At 40.3% G+C, this 19,956-nt stretch overlaps 1 protein-coding gene across 1 annotated transcript in view; it reads left to right on the forward strand.

Moving 5' to 3' along the window:
• Positions 1 to 4: 4 nt before the first annotated feature.
• Positions 5 to 19,956, forward strand: part of SYN2 (synapsin II) — a gene marked incomplete at its 5' end in the record, with an annotated part of 155,545 nt that continues 135,593 nt past the window's right edge. Inside the window, one exon of the mRNA XM_015640485.2 lies at positions 5 to 168. Within this exon, the coding sequence (XP_015495971.1) occupies positions 5 to 168 (164 nt within the window). The remainder of the gene's footprint in view (positions 169 to 19,956) is intronic.

Raw genomic sequence — 19,956 nt, forward strand, 5'->3', positions numbered from 1 at the left:
GCCTCCCCCGCAGCAGTCTGCGGGCAGCAGCTTCTTCAGCTCGCTCTCCAACGCCGTGAAGCAGACGGCGGCCTCGGCGGGGCTGGTGGACGCGACCGCCGCCGTCTCCGCGGCCGTCGGCAGAAAGTTCAAGCTGCTCCTGGTCATCGACGAGCCGCACACGGACTGGTAGGTGCCCCCCCGCATGCCCCTCATCATCCTCATCATCCTCATCCTCCTCCTCGCCCCCCTGCTCCCCGCGGTCCGGCCCCGGCAGGTGCGGGCTCACCTGGGGCACGGCCCCGCTCAGCGGCTGCAGCGCGGCCTCAGGCACCGCAAAATGGAGCAAAAATAAACCTCAGGCAGCCCCGGAGCGCCTGACCGGCCCTGAAATGTGTTCCCCGTCACAACGCTAAAGAAAACATCCCTAGCGCCGTGACCGAGCATTCCCTGTGCTCCCTGAGAAATAAGTGTGGGATCAGCTTGGGTTTGGGTGTCCCGAGTGGGGCTGCGGCGCTGCGTGTGTTAATTGGTGTTTACGAGCCGGTTTGTTTTCACGCTGCTCCTGTGCCAGTCCGTGAAGGTCCTTCAGGATCCCGGGAGCCCCCTCCCGGGAATTCCTGCCGTGGGGTTCATTAACTCGCCCGCTTTTATTTGGGCTCCCACTGATAGCAGGAAAAATGTGGGATTTTCCAAGCGTGGGGCTCGGCCATCAGCGCGGCCGGCTGGAAGCAGCGGGAGAGCTGATGGCTGTTCCAGAGCTGGCTGCCACTGCTCTAGGGGAAGGACATATTCCTATCGATATTCCCATCGATCCCTCGCTAACCTGTGCGTTTGCACATCGGCACATCGAGCTGACAATCGTCTCGTTCGCTGTTGCTAATTACGGTGCAGAAGGTCTGAGCAGCGCCTTAAAATAATACAGAGTAAAACAAGTCTGTTTTTGTAGCGCTGAGATCATCCGGGAAGGGATTGTGGGTTTAGGGGTTTATTCTCAGCGTCTCGAATTCATAACCTTGCTGTCTGTCTGCATGGGTTCGTGCAGTGCTGTGAGCCCATCCAATTCCCTTTAAAACGGTACTTTAATAAAATACTTGAAATGAAAATGTAAGCCTTTAACTACAGCAGATATGTTATTTATGTTAAGGTAACATTACCTGTTACATTTCCCAGGCTTTTCCTTCTGTCTGATTTTGTGGTTGGTTCTGTGTGTGGTGGGGAGGTTTTCATTTATTTTTATTTTTATTTTTATTTTTATTTTTATTTTTATTTTTATTTTTATTTTTATTTTTATTTTTATTTTTATTTTTATTTTTATTTTTATTTTATTTTTTATTTTCTTTTTGAAAAAACAAGGTGGTTGTATCAGCCAGACTGAGGCAGCCTCTGTAGCTACGTCATGGAGATGCATCCATGGACACTGCTCCCTGCCTTGCAGAAACATCTATTTATTTAATATTCCGTAGTGCACAGCTCTCTCTGCCTGGTACATTCAATAACTGCATTTGTTCATGAGGTTTCATTCTGGGAGATTTGTCTGTGCTCACTGGAGGCAATCTAAATATTTTGGATGTGGTTTTACATACGTGGTTTTACATACTTGATAAATGCACCCCAAATGAACAAATTAACAAACAACAACAATCTGTTGACAGGGGTGAAGCTTTGAAAGCCCTGCATGGGGAGTTCCCCCAAGAGCACTTCAGGCAGGAGCCTCACAAATCTGCACAAGGTTACTCATGCCTGCTTGCTTTCCCCTTTTTTTTTTCTCCTCATAGTATGTGACATGGATACGTAGTAGTTCCAGAAAAAACAGTTTGTTGTTGCACTGGCTCTTTCCTCTCCCAGGAATGGGTCATTTTCTAGCAGAAGATTTTGAAATATATTCTGCAAAATGATACATTTGACCCTTGTGAGTCCCTTCCAGCTCCAGAGAGGTGGGAATTGTGGTGATTGATGCAGAAGAGTTTGTTCCGTACCTCGGGCACTCCGGACCTCCACGCGGGCACGCGTCGGTCTGTGAGGGGTCTGACCCTATGGGCTGGAATGGAATATGGATTATTATTAATTTGGGAAGGAGAAGAGGTTGGGAGGGGCAGCAGGTGAGTGCCAGTGGCTGCTCTGGGCTGTGCTGCAAGGGGAGGTTGGCAGAGCTCTGTCATGTGATGCTCCCAGCAAGCCCTGTCAATAACAGCAAGACCAGCACCACAACATCCCGGGGAGCCTCCAGAAACCCTCCCCAGCTGCTGGGCTCTCAGGATCAGATGCTTGGCCTTTGTCTCTGTGGTGTTTTGAGCTGTGCTGTGTTTGTTTGCCTTAAATTGAGAACGTGGATGTTGCTCGTGGGTTGCAATTTCACTCCAAATCAAAGGATTTCGGTCTGGATCACACAGAAATCCTCCTGGTTCAGCATCCTCTCTTCAGCAAGGGCCAGAGGAAGCATAAACCTTTTCCTGTCAGCAAAGGATATTCCCTCTCACCCCTGGCATGAAGGGATGCTTTGTTTCCAAATACATTTTATTTCTTTGAAAGGAGGACTCATACTTCAAACCTAAGATTTAGTAACCCAACGTTGTTATTGTTGCTCATGGAATCGCTTGGGATCTTCCACCTGGAACCAAATCCCAGCTGTTGCTTGCATCTTACAATCTTGATCTCAGTGACATCTTTCCTCAGTTTCTCACCCTAAGAGGTTTATCCTATTACAAGTTTTGAAATTTGAAATTGAAATTCCCTATTTCAATTACTTTACTTTTATGACACGGGACAGTGGAAAAAAAATAGGACAATTGGCTTATCTATACTAATAAACTTGATAAATACTTATCTATACTAATTTGCATTTTTTTTGCTATTTTCCTGGCTTCTTAAGGTAAGAGTAAATGCAGCTGTTTCAAAACATCCCCTTTTCTCAGTCCAGGGTGTGTTAGAGCTGTAAAGGATAATTATTTTCCTACAGGTTCTTTGGGGTTTTCCAACCACATTTAGTGGTTGTGCTTCTCCTGAAGACAGGGCTGTTAAAAAAGCTGAATCTAAAGATTGTCCACCAGCCTTGGTGGCAAGTGAAAGGACAGATACAAAACAGCCTAAAGGTTGTAGTCAATAAATCCATGGCAAGCTTTCTTGGTTGGTTCTGGTTCCCATGGAAGACTTTCTCCTGGTCACTTTGTACAATGAGTGACCCACAGGTGGAAGAAAACAGCCAGCAACCATTTCCCCCAGTTATCCTGGAAATTTCCTGGCGTTCCAGAGCAGCACCACGAGGAGGGGGAGTGCAAACCCTTCCAGGGGAGCAGGGCTGTTAATTCATATCAACTTCCATAAAGGCTTTGGAAAAGCTGATTTTATTTCCAGGCCTGTTCTTTATGCATTTGGGTGTGATGTCCTTTCCACCTGCAGCTGCATGTTGAGCAGACATTTCCAACCCTCTCCTGATGAGTTCCCACATCTGGTGGATGGTTCTGAGGTGTGTGGAACACATCTGACACAGCACAGATGCTGCTCTGCTGGGGAGAGCACAGCTTCCAGGACCACTTGTGAGCTTTAATGGACATTGGATGTGACACATTTCCATTGTTGTTCTACAGCTCTGAGGATCTTTGTTGATATTTTACAAACAGAGGAAACTAAGGAGCGAAATAATTTGTTCAAGGTCATCCAAGCGACCACTGACAGAGCTAAATTAAACCTAGACAGCTCGCTTCAATTTCTCTGTTAATTCTGCATTAAGTGTCCAAAACTTCCAGCTAGACAGGCTTAGTTTAAAACATGTTTAATTTCCTCAGGAAATAACCATTTTGTTCTGTACACAAAAAGTCCTGAATATTCAGTGCTGAACAAGCAGCTGATGAGAGGCCATACATCAGTGGCAAGGGGCCAAGGTGCTGTGTATAGATTATTATCTTTATTAAAAACTTACCTATAAGATTCAGAAAGCTGCTTCAGTGTTGAAAACTAATCATCACTCAGCGTCTCATCCTTTAAAGGACTCGTTCCATGTAAGACTCGTTGGCAGCAGCAATGAAATTATAAAAAGAACAAAGCTGAGAAATTTTGTTCTCGTGTTTTTTTAAGCACAAATCTGGTTGCAAGTATCAGTACTTCTTATTTTTTTTTATTTTATTATTTTTTTTCCCACAGACAATTACGCATTTCACTTCATGTTTACTGCCTGAGTAGCTGCTCAGCTTGTGACAGGCTCCAAAGATAAACCCCAAATGGCTGGGAAAAAATGCTAATCGAAGAGCAAACTCTCTGGTTTAAAATTACCCAGCCATTTATGGGCCAACGTTGCTCATCAGAAATATTTTTTAATTATGCACACAGTTAATAATGAACACAGTTAATGTTAATAATGATAGGAACATGGATATGAACACAGTTGTTGTAGTGCAGAAGAACACTGCTTGGCAGCACACAAATTTTCCACAAAGCGAGCAGCGTGAGTTTCTTAGGGTTTGATTTTTGGTTTGGGGTTTTATTTCATTCACCAGAAAGTGGAAAACTGTTTCAATTAAAACTGTGTGTGCTGTTGTTTTTTTGTAAGTACCAAACGGGCGTGAACACACTACAATGACAATTTCAGCGCCGTCACTCTGTTCATTAGGGATGGCTCAATTGTGCATAACTAATCAGCAGCTCCCAACTCCAATTGGCCTAGAATTCCCATGGATTTAGTTGTAACATGTTGATTTAGTAGCTGCAGCTTCCATTTCATTCAGTGAGCGAGTTTTCCAAATTTAGAAGGCGTCGCTTGATTTTAATAATGCATAAATGAGGGCAGCTGCTCTGCCAGAGCGCTCTCCAGTCCTTTGGGATGGCTCTGGAGGAGGACAATGTCCCTGCAGCCTCCTGGCGTGGCACAGCTCACTGCTACCAGCAGAAAATCCAGAGCCAGATGGGAAATGGGGAGGGAAACCCAGCTTGGGACAAATGTGGAGCTGGTGGAGGGGATGGAAGGGATTCCTCGGCACTGGGAATGAGGGTGGGATGTGTTTGGAGACAAATCCAGTGCTGGAGAGGAGGAAGGAGAGTTTTAAAGGATCTCTGCTCCCAAGGCTTTGACCAAATGACCAAATGTGGAGTGTAAGGAAAAGACAATCTTATCAATATTTATATTTTATATGGGAAGAAAAAACATATACTGAATCACCTGTATGAATTTTAAATGACCTTTGCAACAAGAAACTCTCGATATTAAAGAGAAACAACCTTGCCTTTGGTATAACACTGCCATATTTCAAGGAGCCAACAGGTTCCTTAAAACCTCTGAAACTGAGCAAGAGTGACCCAGGTTTTACTTTGGTTTCTCTCTAATTTTTGCTCCATATGAAAATTCTGCATTTCAGAGCTATCTTGGTGAGACATTTCAGTCTCACTCGAGCTGTGGCCTTTGGAGTGGGTTCCCAACCCTCCAAAAAGGAGCTGGCAAGAAGCTTTTGCATGAGGCCAGCGTGTGCTTCTTCCAAGCAGGTAATTGGTAATTAGATCAGCCCTGCTTCCCAGCACGGCCCGCAGCTCCCAGCTCTGCAGAAAGGGCTCTCTGCCTCTGCAATCCAAATAAAAACACAATTAAAGGAGGGATGCAGGCACAAACAGCACATCTCTGCAGGCTGGGAGGGCTCATGCAGGAAACCACGAGGTTTTCTGCAGTTTCATGCTGAATTCTGTCTCCTCAGGCGCTGCATGAGGTGTTTCAAGGGGTAAAGTGCAGCTCATGGGGCCTTGACTCTGCTTCTTTGTCCAGGTTTTAAATATTAACTCCACACTGGGCAAGGGCTGGAGGAGCAGGGTGTGCAGCTGAGCTAACTGAAGTATGGAAGGTGTTAAATCTGAATTTGTGTTTACAGCAGCCTCACCCAAGTTGTGTTTTGTGTGTTTTGTTTCAAAGCATGGAAGGTGTTAAATGTGAATTTGTGCGTGCAGCAGCCTCACCCAAGTTGTGTTTTGTGTCTGCTCTCCCAACAGCCAGCTGGTGCAGCACCAGACAATGTCTGTGCTGGTATTTTAAGATGGTCTAAAGAAGAAAATTGCTGATTTTTTTGCTGTTTATCTACAGTTCTGCTGGTATAAATAGCCAAACACAGTATGTGAGGGCGATCACCTTTTTGACAAGATAGAAAATGAGAAGCCAATCTCTCATGGAAAACACTTTCTCCTCCGTGCTCTCTGTGTTGCTCTATCTAAACAAGCTCTTGCAGGCTCTAATGTTATTTTAAGCAGTGTAAATGAGATGCTGGCCACAAATTTGGGCAGGTTCTGGTGTCACCCCCATCCCATCCCATCCCATCCCATCCCATCCCATCCCATCCCATCCCATCCCATCCCAGTTCCCTGTGCTCAGGATCCAAGTGATTATTTTTCTTTGTTCCCTATCTTTTAGAGACAATAGGAATGCCTCTGAAGCCTAATGAAAGCTGTAGTAACACGTTTAGGTGAATGGGTAATATTAGAGAAAAAAGTTTGCCAATGTTTTCTTCTAAAGTTTGCCTTCAGAGAAAGGAAATGGAAAAATTGGCAAGGAAATAATGAATTTCAGGGAGGTAGATTTCAAAGTAATGAGACTGAAGTGGGAGATAAGAGGAATAACAAATTTCTTGGTAGACTATGGAACCACGTAAAATAAGAAATTCTGCTATTCAGAATTTGATAATGGCTTGCCAGTAGTGAATTGTAACCTTTTGAAACAGGAAAGGCATGGAACAAAAGGGTATTATAAACCATAATATTAGATGTTTTCATCTTCATCTTGCAAAAGTGTGAGTAGAGGACTTCCTGTTTTATATGGATGGGGTTTCCCATCGTGCAAACACTGCAGGACACTGGAAAAGGCATTTTTGCTGGAAGCATGTTTCCCAAAAAGATTGATGCTAAGTATTCCCACGGGATTTTCTGAAAGTAGTGACTTCATTTTATGCAGTTTCAGTACCCAGTTCTTAATAGCACCGTGTGAGCGACCCACAGAAATATCATATCCAATGTCACATAATTATATCCCATTAGGAATGCTTTATACTACAGAAATCTGCTTTAATACCACTGAAATAATTGGTGTTTGGGGGGGCTCATGCATTTATAAATAAGGTACACTGCAATCTGCATTTAAGTCTTCAATTGTAAGAAGGAATGGTAATTAGAAGTAATGGTAAGACCTCAATGAAAATCCATTTTTGAATATAAACTCGTGTTTCAGGAAGGGAATAACAAATGCAGGCAGCCAGGTTTGGGTGCAGAACCTCCACAGAAGGAATTTGGAGCTGGTTGGCTGAACACAGCAGCAAAGGGTAATTACAGGCAGGTGGAAAAATTGTCAAGAATGGAAAAGAGTAAATTGGCAGAGAAAGCAATGTTGTAGATGACAAAAAGCGAAGCCAGAAATGATGAAGTAAAATGTTACCTGCAGTAATGACATTGCCTCCAAAGAGGAGTCAGCTTTCCTTGTGGAGTGACAGAAATGTGCAGCGAGGTGATAAAACCTCCCAGACACCGTGGGTGGGAGGGCAGCCCCTGCCCTGGCTCGGGAATGAAAACTCCTTGCTTGGCTGCACTGCTGCTTCTGCTAATTAAACAGCTTTATCTGTGCCCAGTCACACTGGTCCTCTCAGGGAGAGCTCAGTGCTCTCAGGCTGCCAAGGACAGCTGCAAACTGCTTCAGGTTTGGGCAGAAAGTGCAAAGATTTTGTCCTTTTTTCTGTCCCCACAGGTTGTCCCTCCCTGGCTGACTCACAAATGTGAATAAACAGATTCCCAACAAACAGCAGTGATGCCTTTTGGGGCTACCCAAAAAAACAGAGGCCAGGCAGAATTAAGGGAATAAAAAGCAGTTTCTATTTATTGAAGGGTCTCCAGGTACATTTTGGGCTGCACCCAACAATGGCCAATGGGTCACAGGTCTGACACTTTTCCAAGTTGGGTCCATTTGCACATTGGGGGTTCATCTCCCAATTGCAGCTGCAGGGAATGAAGTCATTTAGGGCAGCTTTGCTGCCCCCAAGTCCCTTTTGTTTCCATCTCTCAGGCCTGGGGCAGTGAGGTGTCCTTGATTGCAGGCCTGGGGAGGAATTGCTGTGTCTGAGCAGGATGGGGAAGCAGCAGCTGAGCCTGCACATGGAGTTTGGAGTCAGGCACTAAAGAACTGCAGCACTACAGAAGGATGGAAAATACAAAAGCTGAAATCCTAAGGCATCAGGTGGCTGAGGTCAAATCCTTCTTCATGCTTTTCAAGCTGAAGTGATAGAAGGGTTCTAATTCAGAGGACACGGAGTGTTAAATCCTGGTTTTCCCACAGATGTCTCGGGCAGTGCAGGGTTCAGAAAGGACCCAGCTCAGCTCCAGCTGTGCCAGGGAATGCTGAGGGATGTGTGGGCTCCTGCTGGGATCCATCACCTGCTGCCAGGGCACAGCTGCTCGCTCCAGGAATTCTGATGGAGCTGGGATTCATTGAACTCATGGGCTGCTCCAGGTCTGTGTGTGCACAGCTCCGTGCCTGACCCCACGTTTGCTCTGCTTGACCTCATTTCTTCTTTATTCCTTCTGATTTCTTACTAATAAAACTGATTATAATTCCACTGAAACAGTCCAGATTCAGGGGATTAAACTCCAATATGAGATCAGCCACAGTCTCTTAAGTCTCACATTTGCTCAGGGAAACCAGGATGGTTCCAGAGAGGAAGCCTCAGCATTATTTCACTCCCCCTTGATTTATTTCAGTGGCTTCTTTTGCACTGAAGATCATTTCCAACAAAAGTCTTCTAGGTATACACACACTTCAGCACTGAGAAAGGCTTAACAAGATGTTAAAGGTTTCTAAATTAATATTAGAAAAGCCATCATATCAAATTTGTGATTCTGGAAGTGTGATAAAAAGGTTTAATCATAAAATATGATAACTAGATCCAATTCCATTGAGTGGCAATATGGTTTCACAGTGTGCTGCCAGTGCACAACTTGTACTCAAGAGTTGATGTCTCAGCCATCTCCTGTTCAAGATAAATTAAAATCCTAAGGATACTTTTAATGAGGAAAAATTATTTGTGAAGCCTTTGTCTTTGAACAGATAACCAAAAGTAATTTTCCTGATTCTTGTGTGGCTGTTCCTTACAATTTATATCAATAAATGACAAGAGTGTTTGTGATAGGCCTTTAAAAATGTGTTTGTGTGTCTGTAGTCATGTACATCTGTGTGTATAAACTTTTTTTTGAGAAGAATTGGTAGGAATTTTGACTGGTGGGTGTTGTCCAGATAGAAAGTAGCTCATGGCTGTAATTTTCTTGCACTGGAATAAAAGGAATTTCTTCCTTGGTGCCAGTGAGAAGTCACTCAGCTCTTTTGAAGACAGGTCTCATGAGATCTCTTGTGGGGTTACAGTGCAGAGGTGATGGGATTTAGAGATTCTGGGTTCATGTCAGGCTGTTCTCTGCCAAAATTCTTGTAGTCAGACCCATGTTCTAGGATTTTTTTGTGCTGATTAATTTTCTTACTAAGAAGTGTCTGATGTGAACCAGCAGCAATTCAATGCACACCAGGGTGAGATTATCTTCCTTAGCAGCACATGGGAGGAGTCAAGGCAGACACCAATAGAAAGTATATTTTCTATATTATTTCTACTCAAATCACTTCCACTGGGTTGCTGAGGGCCTTACAGCAGTTTCTGTTCTTACATCAACCTGTTTCTGTTTAGTCTTGCAGTTGTTTTATTTGCTAGAAGGCCTTTCCAAAAAATCAGGCAGCTAATGAAGCTTTGGGGTTATTGCTTGGTGGGTTTCTTTTTTGTTTTCTATTTTATTTTCCCCCCTGAATATTGTAACCCATTCTAAATGTCTTTTTCAGGTCCCAGAGCCTTGGATGTTGGGCTGTGCATTGATGATAAATCAGCTTCTAAATGGCCTTTAGAGTAAAATACAACTGCACAGTAAAAGGAGATGGCAGAGTGTGATTGTTATTGCCCAAATCCCTTGGTGATTATGTCCCTGTATTTCAGGAACAGCTCTCTGGAAGGCTTTCAGTATAGAATAAACACACCAGGTGCTGTTATCCTGGAATCCTGTGTGACTTTATGTGGTAACAATAGAATTAAATCTCGATTTTCTGATTTGCTGGGCTTGTCACTGGGCTGCTGGAGGCTTTCCCTGAATGTCTGAATTTCCCTGGGTGATCTAGAACAGTGAATTTGTGATGTTTGCTGTGCAACAGAATTCCAGGAGTGGTTTCAGCCTTTTGAAAAACAGGTGGCAAACTGCTCTGTCTGTCTGTCTGTCTGTCTGTCTATCAAGATGGGGTGAAGATTCAGTGCATGTAACTCTTTAACAAACACTAATGTAAGGTTTAAAGCACACAATTTCATTTCAAAGACTGTTTAAGCTTGGGAATTTTCAACTGAGTGTGTGAAAGGAAGCAAACCTAATTGGTGTCAAGAAAGTGTTTATTTTTGAGGGATGAACAATGGTTCTAAAAGTCACTTTTGTATTTCTTTAATTAGTCTGTGTTTTAGAGTGGTTTTTCTGAGAGATGACTGAAATTCTTTAGATCTAGACACTGGACTCCTCGAGATGAGAACCACAATATTTTCACTTCGAGGACTCAAGCAAGTAACTTTCATGTTGGAAAATAGGATTATGTGTAATACATCAATCAGAGTTAATGATGTTAATCAGCAAAAGCAGCTTGTTGTAAAGTATCAGAGTCCCCATCTCTGCTGCAGCAGGGCTGCAGTGCTGTGCTGCTAATCTCGTTAACACACACAACTAATTTCACTTGGGGCAAGCAGCAGCTTAATGTGCACATGTGTAAAAGTGTGTGCTTTTCTAATCTCCCTCTGTCTGCAGCAATCCAGCAGCATTTTCCTGAAAGAGTGTGCAAGGCATAAAATTATTCTGCATAATGAGGACAAATTCCTCAGTTTTGTCTGAAACATTGCCTGAGAACTCAGGATAAAAACCCGTGACTGTAGGACCAGCAGAAGTTCTATATGTCTGTAAATGGAAAATAAATTGATTAGAAACAGCTCTGATCAGATAGTTTAAATTATAAATATTCAATCATCTTTAATATCCTCTCAAAAAATATTTCTGTTTAGACTCAAGTGCACAGGACCTGACTGTGTAGATTCTTTTATTGTATTAAGATGGAATAAGGTTTTTTCTGTCCAAACTCAAATTAAACTGAACAGTTACTGCCTTTTACAATTCTCTTTGTCAACTGTCCCCATTAATGCTGCTGCACATTTTGAGGTCAGTGTGCAGTCACTTAACCATGTTAAAACAAAATAGAGCAGACTTCAAGAACTATTTAAAACTTGAAATTTTTACTTCAAAAGAATATTTTAGAACTTGTTTTTACTTGAATCAACCATTGCTGAAACCTTTTGGAAAGGGTAAAGAAGAAAAATCCAAGTGTACGAAGTTCTCATGTCATTGTCTTTTTTTGTATTAAAAACTTCTGATCTGGCCCTTTGTGTTGAAACCAAAATAGAACATTTAGGGTGAAATTACTGTGGAGGCTTGGAAGTGGCAGTGAAAGGCATTAAATAATGATTGGGCATGTTCTGTTCACAATTCCTTGTGTTTATTTACTCTGGTATTGTTTCCACATGAGCAGTGAAGTGTCTGCATGTGGCAGCAAAGATGTTTTGGGGAAATAATGTGCTGTGGTTAGTCGTGACATTTTTACTTGCTGTTCCTTTTTACAAAAGCTGTTTCTGTAGGAATCCAGAAATGAAGAGACATTTCTCTAGTTGTCCTATTCTCCAAAAAAAATATTTATCCTATTTGTCACTGACAGAAAAGCTTCCAAATGTCCCTGAGTAAACCAAGATATATAAAAAATTAAGTAGAAAATAGTAGAATGTTCAGTATGCCACTGAAATGAATATAGATTTTAGAGTGTTTAATATATAAAGATAGAGGGAAAAAAGTGTAGTTTTTAGCTGTCCTTCTTCCTTCTTCTCCATGATTCTGCAGTTTTTAAGAAGACAAAAAGTGATTGGTTAAAAGTTAGTCACGGTTTTAGCTACATAAGTAAATATAGAAAACTTATTTGTTAATATATAAAAACAACACATGTGTCTATAGTTAATAAAGTAAAAATAGATATAAAGATAAAACAGGCACGTAGTTCAGAGCCATTTTGTGCCTTCAGAAGCAAAGTGAGCCAAAAAGGCAGGATGAATTAAATTTGTGCAAAAAGTCTAGAAAGACCTGCCAAGTTTTGGGATAAAATCCTGAAAAACATGAGAAACAAAATCCTGACAAGCTTTGGAGTTTTCTTCCTGACCCAAAAAACTAAGATAAACAGAATTCCCCATGAAAGAGTATTCTGGAAGAGCTCAGATCAGAAGAAACTGAGAAATCCAAGTGCAAGAAGTGCAACAGAACCAAAGAAAGAAAAAGTTTCAGTTGATTTTTCTGAGGAATCAATTCCTGACTTTTAATCTGCCACCCTTCATTTCAAATAGGCAAAAGTTATGACAATAAATTAATGTGACAAAAGTGGGGATACTCTGCTGGTTAATTTTCTAGCTTAAGCTGTAAACTGGTGTAAATACCTCCACAAAAACAGCAATTTTGAGGCTTTTTCAAGCAAATTAAAGCATTCAGTGGAGTGCAGCTCCAGCAGAGCTCTGTGACCAGGGGGGCTGATCATAATTCCATGATCATTTTCCCGTTCCCCTGCCCATGTGCCATTAAAAATCACCCTTCAAAACCATCCCCAGAGGGTGGGACAGCCACAGTCCACCAGGAATTGTCACCTGGGAAATTCTCTTCCTGCTCACCTTCTGTTTTACTAGGGCCCTCTGAAAGAAAAAGTTGGAAGATAATGGAAAATTCAGACTTTTACAACAAGAATTCATCACAGGATGGAGAGTGATGTAATTCTTATTGTTCAGCCCAAGAGATTACTGAAAATAAAATACTTGCCATTATTCAAACACATTTTCTCAGAGGTGCCTGCCTGATTTCTGCATAAAGTATCCTTGTAGCTAATGCAGGCATTGTTAAAAATCCCCTCTCCAGTATTTTGGTGGGATAAATATGTGTTTAGTTTATGCCTTTATCACTTGGGGAAATTTTCCTTCCATTTATGGCATCTCTTTGGAGGAAAAAAACCCAACAAACAGATGATTGGGACTTGCAAGCTCAGCCATTGAGAGATCACCTTGCTGGAATTTCTTTGTGCTGGAATAAAGGGGGTTACATTCTCCTATTTCTTTGTGTTGGAATAATGGGATTACATTTCTGTAGCCTTCCAAGAGCCTTTTATGAACAGCATGATTAAATGCAAATGATGGTTCCACCAGAAAGGCACAGGGCACTGGAAATTGGGTGCTGGAAATTTGCTCACCTCCCTCCCTCTGTTCTCCTGCACGTGTGAGTTTGTAGCAGAGCCAGGTTTTCCCTAAACCACATTTCCAGAAGTTTATTTTTGCTTTCCCCTCCTCATCCCTTCCCCTCTCCCATTCTTGTTTATTCCTTAGGTCATTCAGCTCTCACTGATTAGAAATACTCAGCTTGTAAAGGGCACATGGGCTGGAAGAAATTGTCCTTGCTCAAGCTGTAATAATGGATTTGAGAATTCTCATGGCTGGTTATTGAAATACTCAATTCATCACTGATCCATTGAATTACACTCAGTACCTGAACAGATTATTGTTTTGCCATACATTTAAATTACAGGATCAAATGCATTTAGGTTGTCATAATTCAAAGTTCTCTCTTTGTGTTCTTGCTGTTCCTCTTTAACAGAATTTATCAAAGATAAAATACCAGCTCTCCTGACTCATTAGAATATTTATTTGTAAGAATCTATTACTACCACATGTTCATGTTGCTCTTTATCCCAATATCTACTCCTTCCTTAAAGCCCAATTGACTTTCCAGATTCCCTGTGTTGATTTTAGTGTTTAAAAAGAATCAAGCTAAGGCAAGATGTTTAGAAGACTTAAATTTAAATATTGATTCACAGGCACTAACAACATTTTGTAGTTTTGGTAGCAAAGCAGGCTTTGGTAGCAATTTGATCCCCATAATTGGATAGAAATAAATTCAGAAATAAATGAATGAATAAATAAATCCAACATCTCAAACTGCTTTTTGGTGAGTTAGGAGTACACTGGAGGAATATTGAAACCACATTTTCATAGGGAAGTGTTTGAAATGTGCATCAACTCCTTCCAATTCCTCGTGCCCTTTTCTCATGCACATTTTTAGCATTGCAGCAGTTCAGCTTTTGAGAAGACAGATTGAGCAAGTCTCAAATTTTTGGAGTCTATTGCAGGATGCTCCTGGAGAAGGAACATCCATTAATAATCTCAAATTTTTCATCTGACTCTGGATTGTGATTAAAGACAGAATCATATGGAAGAAGTAACGGCACTCACAAGGAACTGCTCATATTTTGCTGCTCAGGCCAAGAATTACTGGAGAAGCAAATCCTCATGGCAGACTGGGGATGCAGAGAAATCTCATTCACCTTGTCAAGACTGGCAGGGCTTTGCTGGACCTGTGATTTGTTTGCTGGAATCATGGGGCACAGAGTTACAAATTGCAAAATAAATCAAGAGGAGGAGGAAATTGAGAGTTGGACAGCTTTGAGTTAAGGCTCCAGTTCTGCAAGGAAGGGCAGAGTTGGGACAGAAGATAATTTAGCTCTTGGTCAGGGATTGATCCAGAAAATTACTTAAAATCATCACAGCTTATTTGTAGTCAGTACAGGAATTGCAGGCAAGCCCACATTTGCCTTTTTGGTTTTCAGTTTTCTTACAAGACAGGAGTGCCCTTGGTGGTGATGTGTAGGGAACTCCCCAAATTTCAGGTTTTTAAAAAAATTTAGCAGTAAAGAAATATCATACAAGCGAGAAATTGCATCAAATGAAGCAAATGGATTTCAGTCCAAGCTGTGCCCCATCCCCACCTTGTGACCAGCCCAGGGCTCTGACACATCCAGTCCTTCCTTGGACACCCCCAGGATTCACCAAGGTCGACTTTTGTCTCCTATTTTTGGTAGATTAAGTATTTGTGGAACATAGTGACCTTGTGCTAAGCAGTGGGATTTAAAATAAACAAAAAGAACAGTTTTTCTGCATTGAATTATTATTTATCACTATTTCTTTGCTGCTTTTCAGACACATCCAGAACAAGTAGCAAAACATATTTATCCCCACGGGCATGTAGCAAATGTAGAATTAAATCCATAAATACTAACAGAGCATTTTCAGCGATTATAAACTGGCTTCAGTCTCGTGTTCCATATGTTAACCAGCTTGGAATACTAAAGGTTTTGGGTGGCAAAGACCATCTTTTGCTCATTTGACTTTTACAAATAATTTGTTATAATGATTATGATATAATTCCTGCAGTTCTGAACCTTGCATTTGGAATTTTTTTCTTTCACTTGGCTTATTTGGAAAACATTTCAGGGAAGGAGGCTTTGACCTCCTGACTGAACCTTGTCCATTGTAGCAAACCATTGGAACAGCTTTGCCACATTTCTGAAGCAGAGGGTTTTATCCAAAGGAATCGTAAGTTCAGAGTTTGGATCTGTCTCCTGAATTTCCAGGGCTGGTAAGGACGTTGTGATAAATATAAAATCATTCATATTTGGACTGTTTTAAAAAACTACTTGAGTCCAAGGCAAATACTTTGTAGTTTAAATAAATCTGTTTGGATCAGTTAATGGACGTGGAAGTTTACATTAATATTTAATGATGATGGATTTTATTTCATCCTTGGAAAAAGCCTGAGCAGAGACACTGGGGGAAAAGGGGAGGGCGGCAGCATTAACCATGGAACAGGGACGAGGATGCCCCTGTACAAATCCCTAATTTTAAACATCAAAACGCTGGAGGTTCAGCCCTGAGAGGAAGAATCCCTGGTCACAGAGATGTCTGTGAGCTTGGACAGAAAATCCCTGGCAGGGGAGAGGCAGCGCTGTGACTCAGCTGCGGCTCCTGCCCCGCAGCCACTGCTGCTGATGCTGCTGATGCTTCTGGTTCTGATCTGCTGCTTCTGATTCTGGTTCTGATCTACTGCTTCTGGTTCTGGTTCTGCTTCTGATTCTGGTTCTGATTCTGATTCTGGTTTTGGTTCTGCTGCTGCTTCTGATTCTGGTTCTGCTTCTGCTGCTGCTTCTGATTCTGATTCTGGTTTTGGTTCTGCTGCTGCTGTTGCTGCTGCTGCCCCCGTGCCCACAGCTCCCCAGGAGCGCTCACACCCAGGAGAAACTTCACCCTGGGTGTACAAAACTATTCTGGTTACAGGCAGCACATTCCTAGAGCAAAGCAAACAGGCAGGAGGGTGGAAAAAGGAATGGAAGAGTGAAATCTTTATGTGAGCAGTGGGACATCTCTGTCCTTATGCTCTGCCAACACTGGGTGTTATCTCCATCCTCTGGGACATCTCCATACTCTGCCAACACTGGGTGTTTATCACATTTCCAGTGTGAAGTGTTTTACAACAGGGTTTTATTTTTAGTTTATTTTTTTAATTGAGAAGAAACCAGTTGAATAAAGACTGATTTCTTTGTGCTAAGGTAGCTGACATGACGGTAAAGAGGTTTTATTGAAACTGGTTTTCATTGAAAGGCCAGTGATGATGGGCACCTGTCAGGACCCACAGGAGGTGGAAACAGGGGAGTGGAGGGAGGTCAGGGTTTGTGTTTTTGGGAGGACACAGCAAAGGTTGCACTGGTCCAGGCTCTGCATTGCTGTGTCATTGGGAAAGGAAGAGGAAAAACATCCATTTCCTGTTTTCTGTGCCTCTCTGCCCTCCTGTGTGTGTGTTTTTAAGTTTAGAGCTAAGTTATACATGAGTCCCTGCTTGGGGAGAATGACAAAAATTGGAATTCTTTCCTTCCTGGTCGCACTTTGGAAGCCCTTGAGGATTTGTGTGCACTCATTCTCCTCCATCTGGAGTCTCCAGGGGATCTGTTCCCATGGCACCACAGACATCCAACCTTGCAAATCCTGTTCTTCCCAACCAGTGCCAGCATCTCATCAGGAGCACTTGACCTTGTGGATATCAAGTGCTGGGGTCGAATGCCACTGACCAAATATATTTAATTTCAAAAGCAGCTCAGACCCCAGCCCCAGATCTCTGCAACATCTCAGGGCAGTTTTCCTTCCTGCTCCTGTTTGAAGCTGCACCCAGGCTCAGGTGATAAACTGAGATTTCCTTTTTCAATTTCCAGATGGGCTAAAAATTTGTGACTTGTTACTTTAATAAAATTCCCTTTCTTTCTTGGCTCACTGACAGCTTTTTTTAACTCTTAAGATGTTTATCATCACTGAATACTTGTAAATTATGAAGCTAATTTTGGTGGTTTGAACATACCTTGGTGTTGGCATTTTTAACTGTGTTTTGTAGGGATTAAGCATGCAGCAAAGATCTGAAGTTTCAAGGTGAAGTTAATCTGACAGACTTTAGAGTTATTTTAAAAGGTGCCAGTTGGGAAGACATTTTGGTAAGTTTAGAATGCAATCCTGAAAGATTTAGGGGATTACAGCCTCAGTTTATTTTCTGTACAAGAGTTTAAATGGTATCCAACCAATTTTTCTAGCTCTTTTTTTCCCCCCTAAGGTCCCTTGGCAAACCAGCAGAAAATACCCCAAACTTCCTGCCCTTTTCATGGATTAAAACAATCCATGGATTCAAATTTAAACCATCAGCTCCTGAGCTGATCCTGGAACCCTTTCCCCCATTCAGTCACTTTCAGCAACTCTTTGCTGCTGGGAGATGTTTAATAATGAAAGAAGTACCCAGAATATTTATGAACAACTTGGATTCCTGATCAGTTTTCAGTGGGAAATTATTTGGACAGGGTTGGTTTCAGTCAGGGTTTAATTGCAGCCTGGGAGATCAATATTTTAGCTTTAGTTCTTGTCAGTAACAGAGACAACATTAAAGTACAAGGTGCAGAAAGTCATTTTGGACTGAATAATCACTGATTTGTTTCTTTTCAGATCAGAAAGTCAAGCATTAAGAATTTCCTATTATTATTATTATTATTATTATTATTATTATTATTATTATTATTACTATTACTATTATTATCATCATCATCATTATCATTATCATTATTATTAATTTTATTAATTTTATTTTTATTTTTATTTCTTTTTCTTTTTCTTTTTCTTTTTATGTATTTTATTTTCATTTTCATTTTCATTTTTATTTTTATTTTAATTTTTATTTTTATTTTTATTTTTATTTTTATTTTTATTTTTATTTTTATTTTTATTTTTATTTTTATTTTTATTTTCATTTTCATTTTTATTTATTTATTTGTTTGTTTATTTATTATTTTTTATTATTATTTTTATTATTAAGAATTTCCCCAAGAAAATCTTAATAACTTCTATTCTTTCAATTGTATTTTCTTTGTGTTGTCCTTAGGGTTTAGGCAATTTTATGGACTTTTTTTTCTCACTTTTCCAATCCAGGATTCCACTTTGGCAAGATTGTCTTGCTGAGCAAACCAGGTTTTCTTCTCAGTTTTTCATAGGCCTTTTAAATTTTCATATTTACAATTTCAGGAGTTGCTTTTGCTCTTTCCAAACTCCTCCCTCAGTGAGGGAAGTTTTGTTTCATGTGTCATCCACAGCACTGCAGCTGCTCACAGCATCCCAAAGCTTAATCTTGCAAAATTGAGGTAATTTCATTAATGGAAAGCAGTTTGAAAAGAGTATTTTAAATACACAGAAATGTTTACTGCCTCCAAATAAAGAATGTATACCACAAGGCAGAATAACAGGCTCCTTATATCTGAGTCAGAGTGGGTTTTTATAAGGTAACTTCTTTATCTATTTACCAGAGGAAGGGAACAATAATTTAGTAACAGAAATATGAAATATTCAAGATTTAGTTTCTTTTTTTGCTCACAAAAGTGGCAAAATATTTGGAAATTTCTGCAGGTGGAGTGTGAAAACTTGGCATCTTGGTATTTGGGGTTTTTGTAATAAAATTCTGTGAGTTAAGGCCTTCAGGTAATTCTGGAATGTATTAGGAGTGCCAGATATTGACCTCAGAGTGTCTGGGGTGAACTACTCATCTCTAAATAACACAAAACCTAATTTAGGGGTGGAAATCACTTTAAACCCTGTGAGTAATGAAGATAACTTGCTGAATGTTCTGCTCTGATGGATTTATCTGTGTTCCTGCAAACAATCCCTTCTACCTCAGCTGAGCCAAGCCCTTCAGCACCCCAGATTTTGGATTTTTGGAGGAAAAAGCTGATCCCAGGGAGCTCAGGAGAGCTGGAGCACACCAGAGGCTTCATGCAGAGCTGGCAGTGAGCACAGGGCTGCCACTGAGGAAGGGAGGATTGGTTTTATGGCATTTTATGTCATTTTATTGGTTTTATGCCATTGAAAATGTATTTATCTATGGCTGAATGATTATATAATGTAATAATTATAAATAATATAATATAGCATATTATGATATAATTAATATGGAATAAATTATATTATATAATGCAATGTAACATAATAAATAATGTAATATAATAAAATTATAATAGAATAAAATTATAATATAATATAATATAAAATATAATATTGTAATATAGTGTAATATAATATAATGTAATATAATATAAGTAATATAATGTAATATAGTGTGATATGTAACATAATATAAATAATGTAAAAAATATAGAATAGAATAGAATAGAATAGAATAGAATAGAATAGAATAGAATAGAATATATAATAAATACAAATAACATAATATAACCTAATACAATATAAGGAATATAAGAAAAAATATGTGATGAAATGAAATATAATGTATAATATACTATAATATAATGTATAATAGTAATATAATGTAATACAATGTAACTCAATAATATAATGTAATACAATATAATAAATAATGCAATGTAATGTAATGTTATGTAATGTAATATAAATGATATAACATAGTACAATATAATGAATATAAATTTTATTATATAATGCAATGTAATATATATAATATGAT

Source organism: Parus major, chromosome 12 (assembly GCF_001522545.3).
Source record: "Parus major isolate Abel chromosome 12, Parus_major1.1, whole genome shotgun sequence".
Classification (NCBI taxonomy): domain Eukaryota; kingdom Metazoa; phylum Chordata; class Aves; order Passeriformes; family Paridae; genus Parus; species Parus major.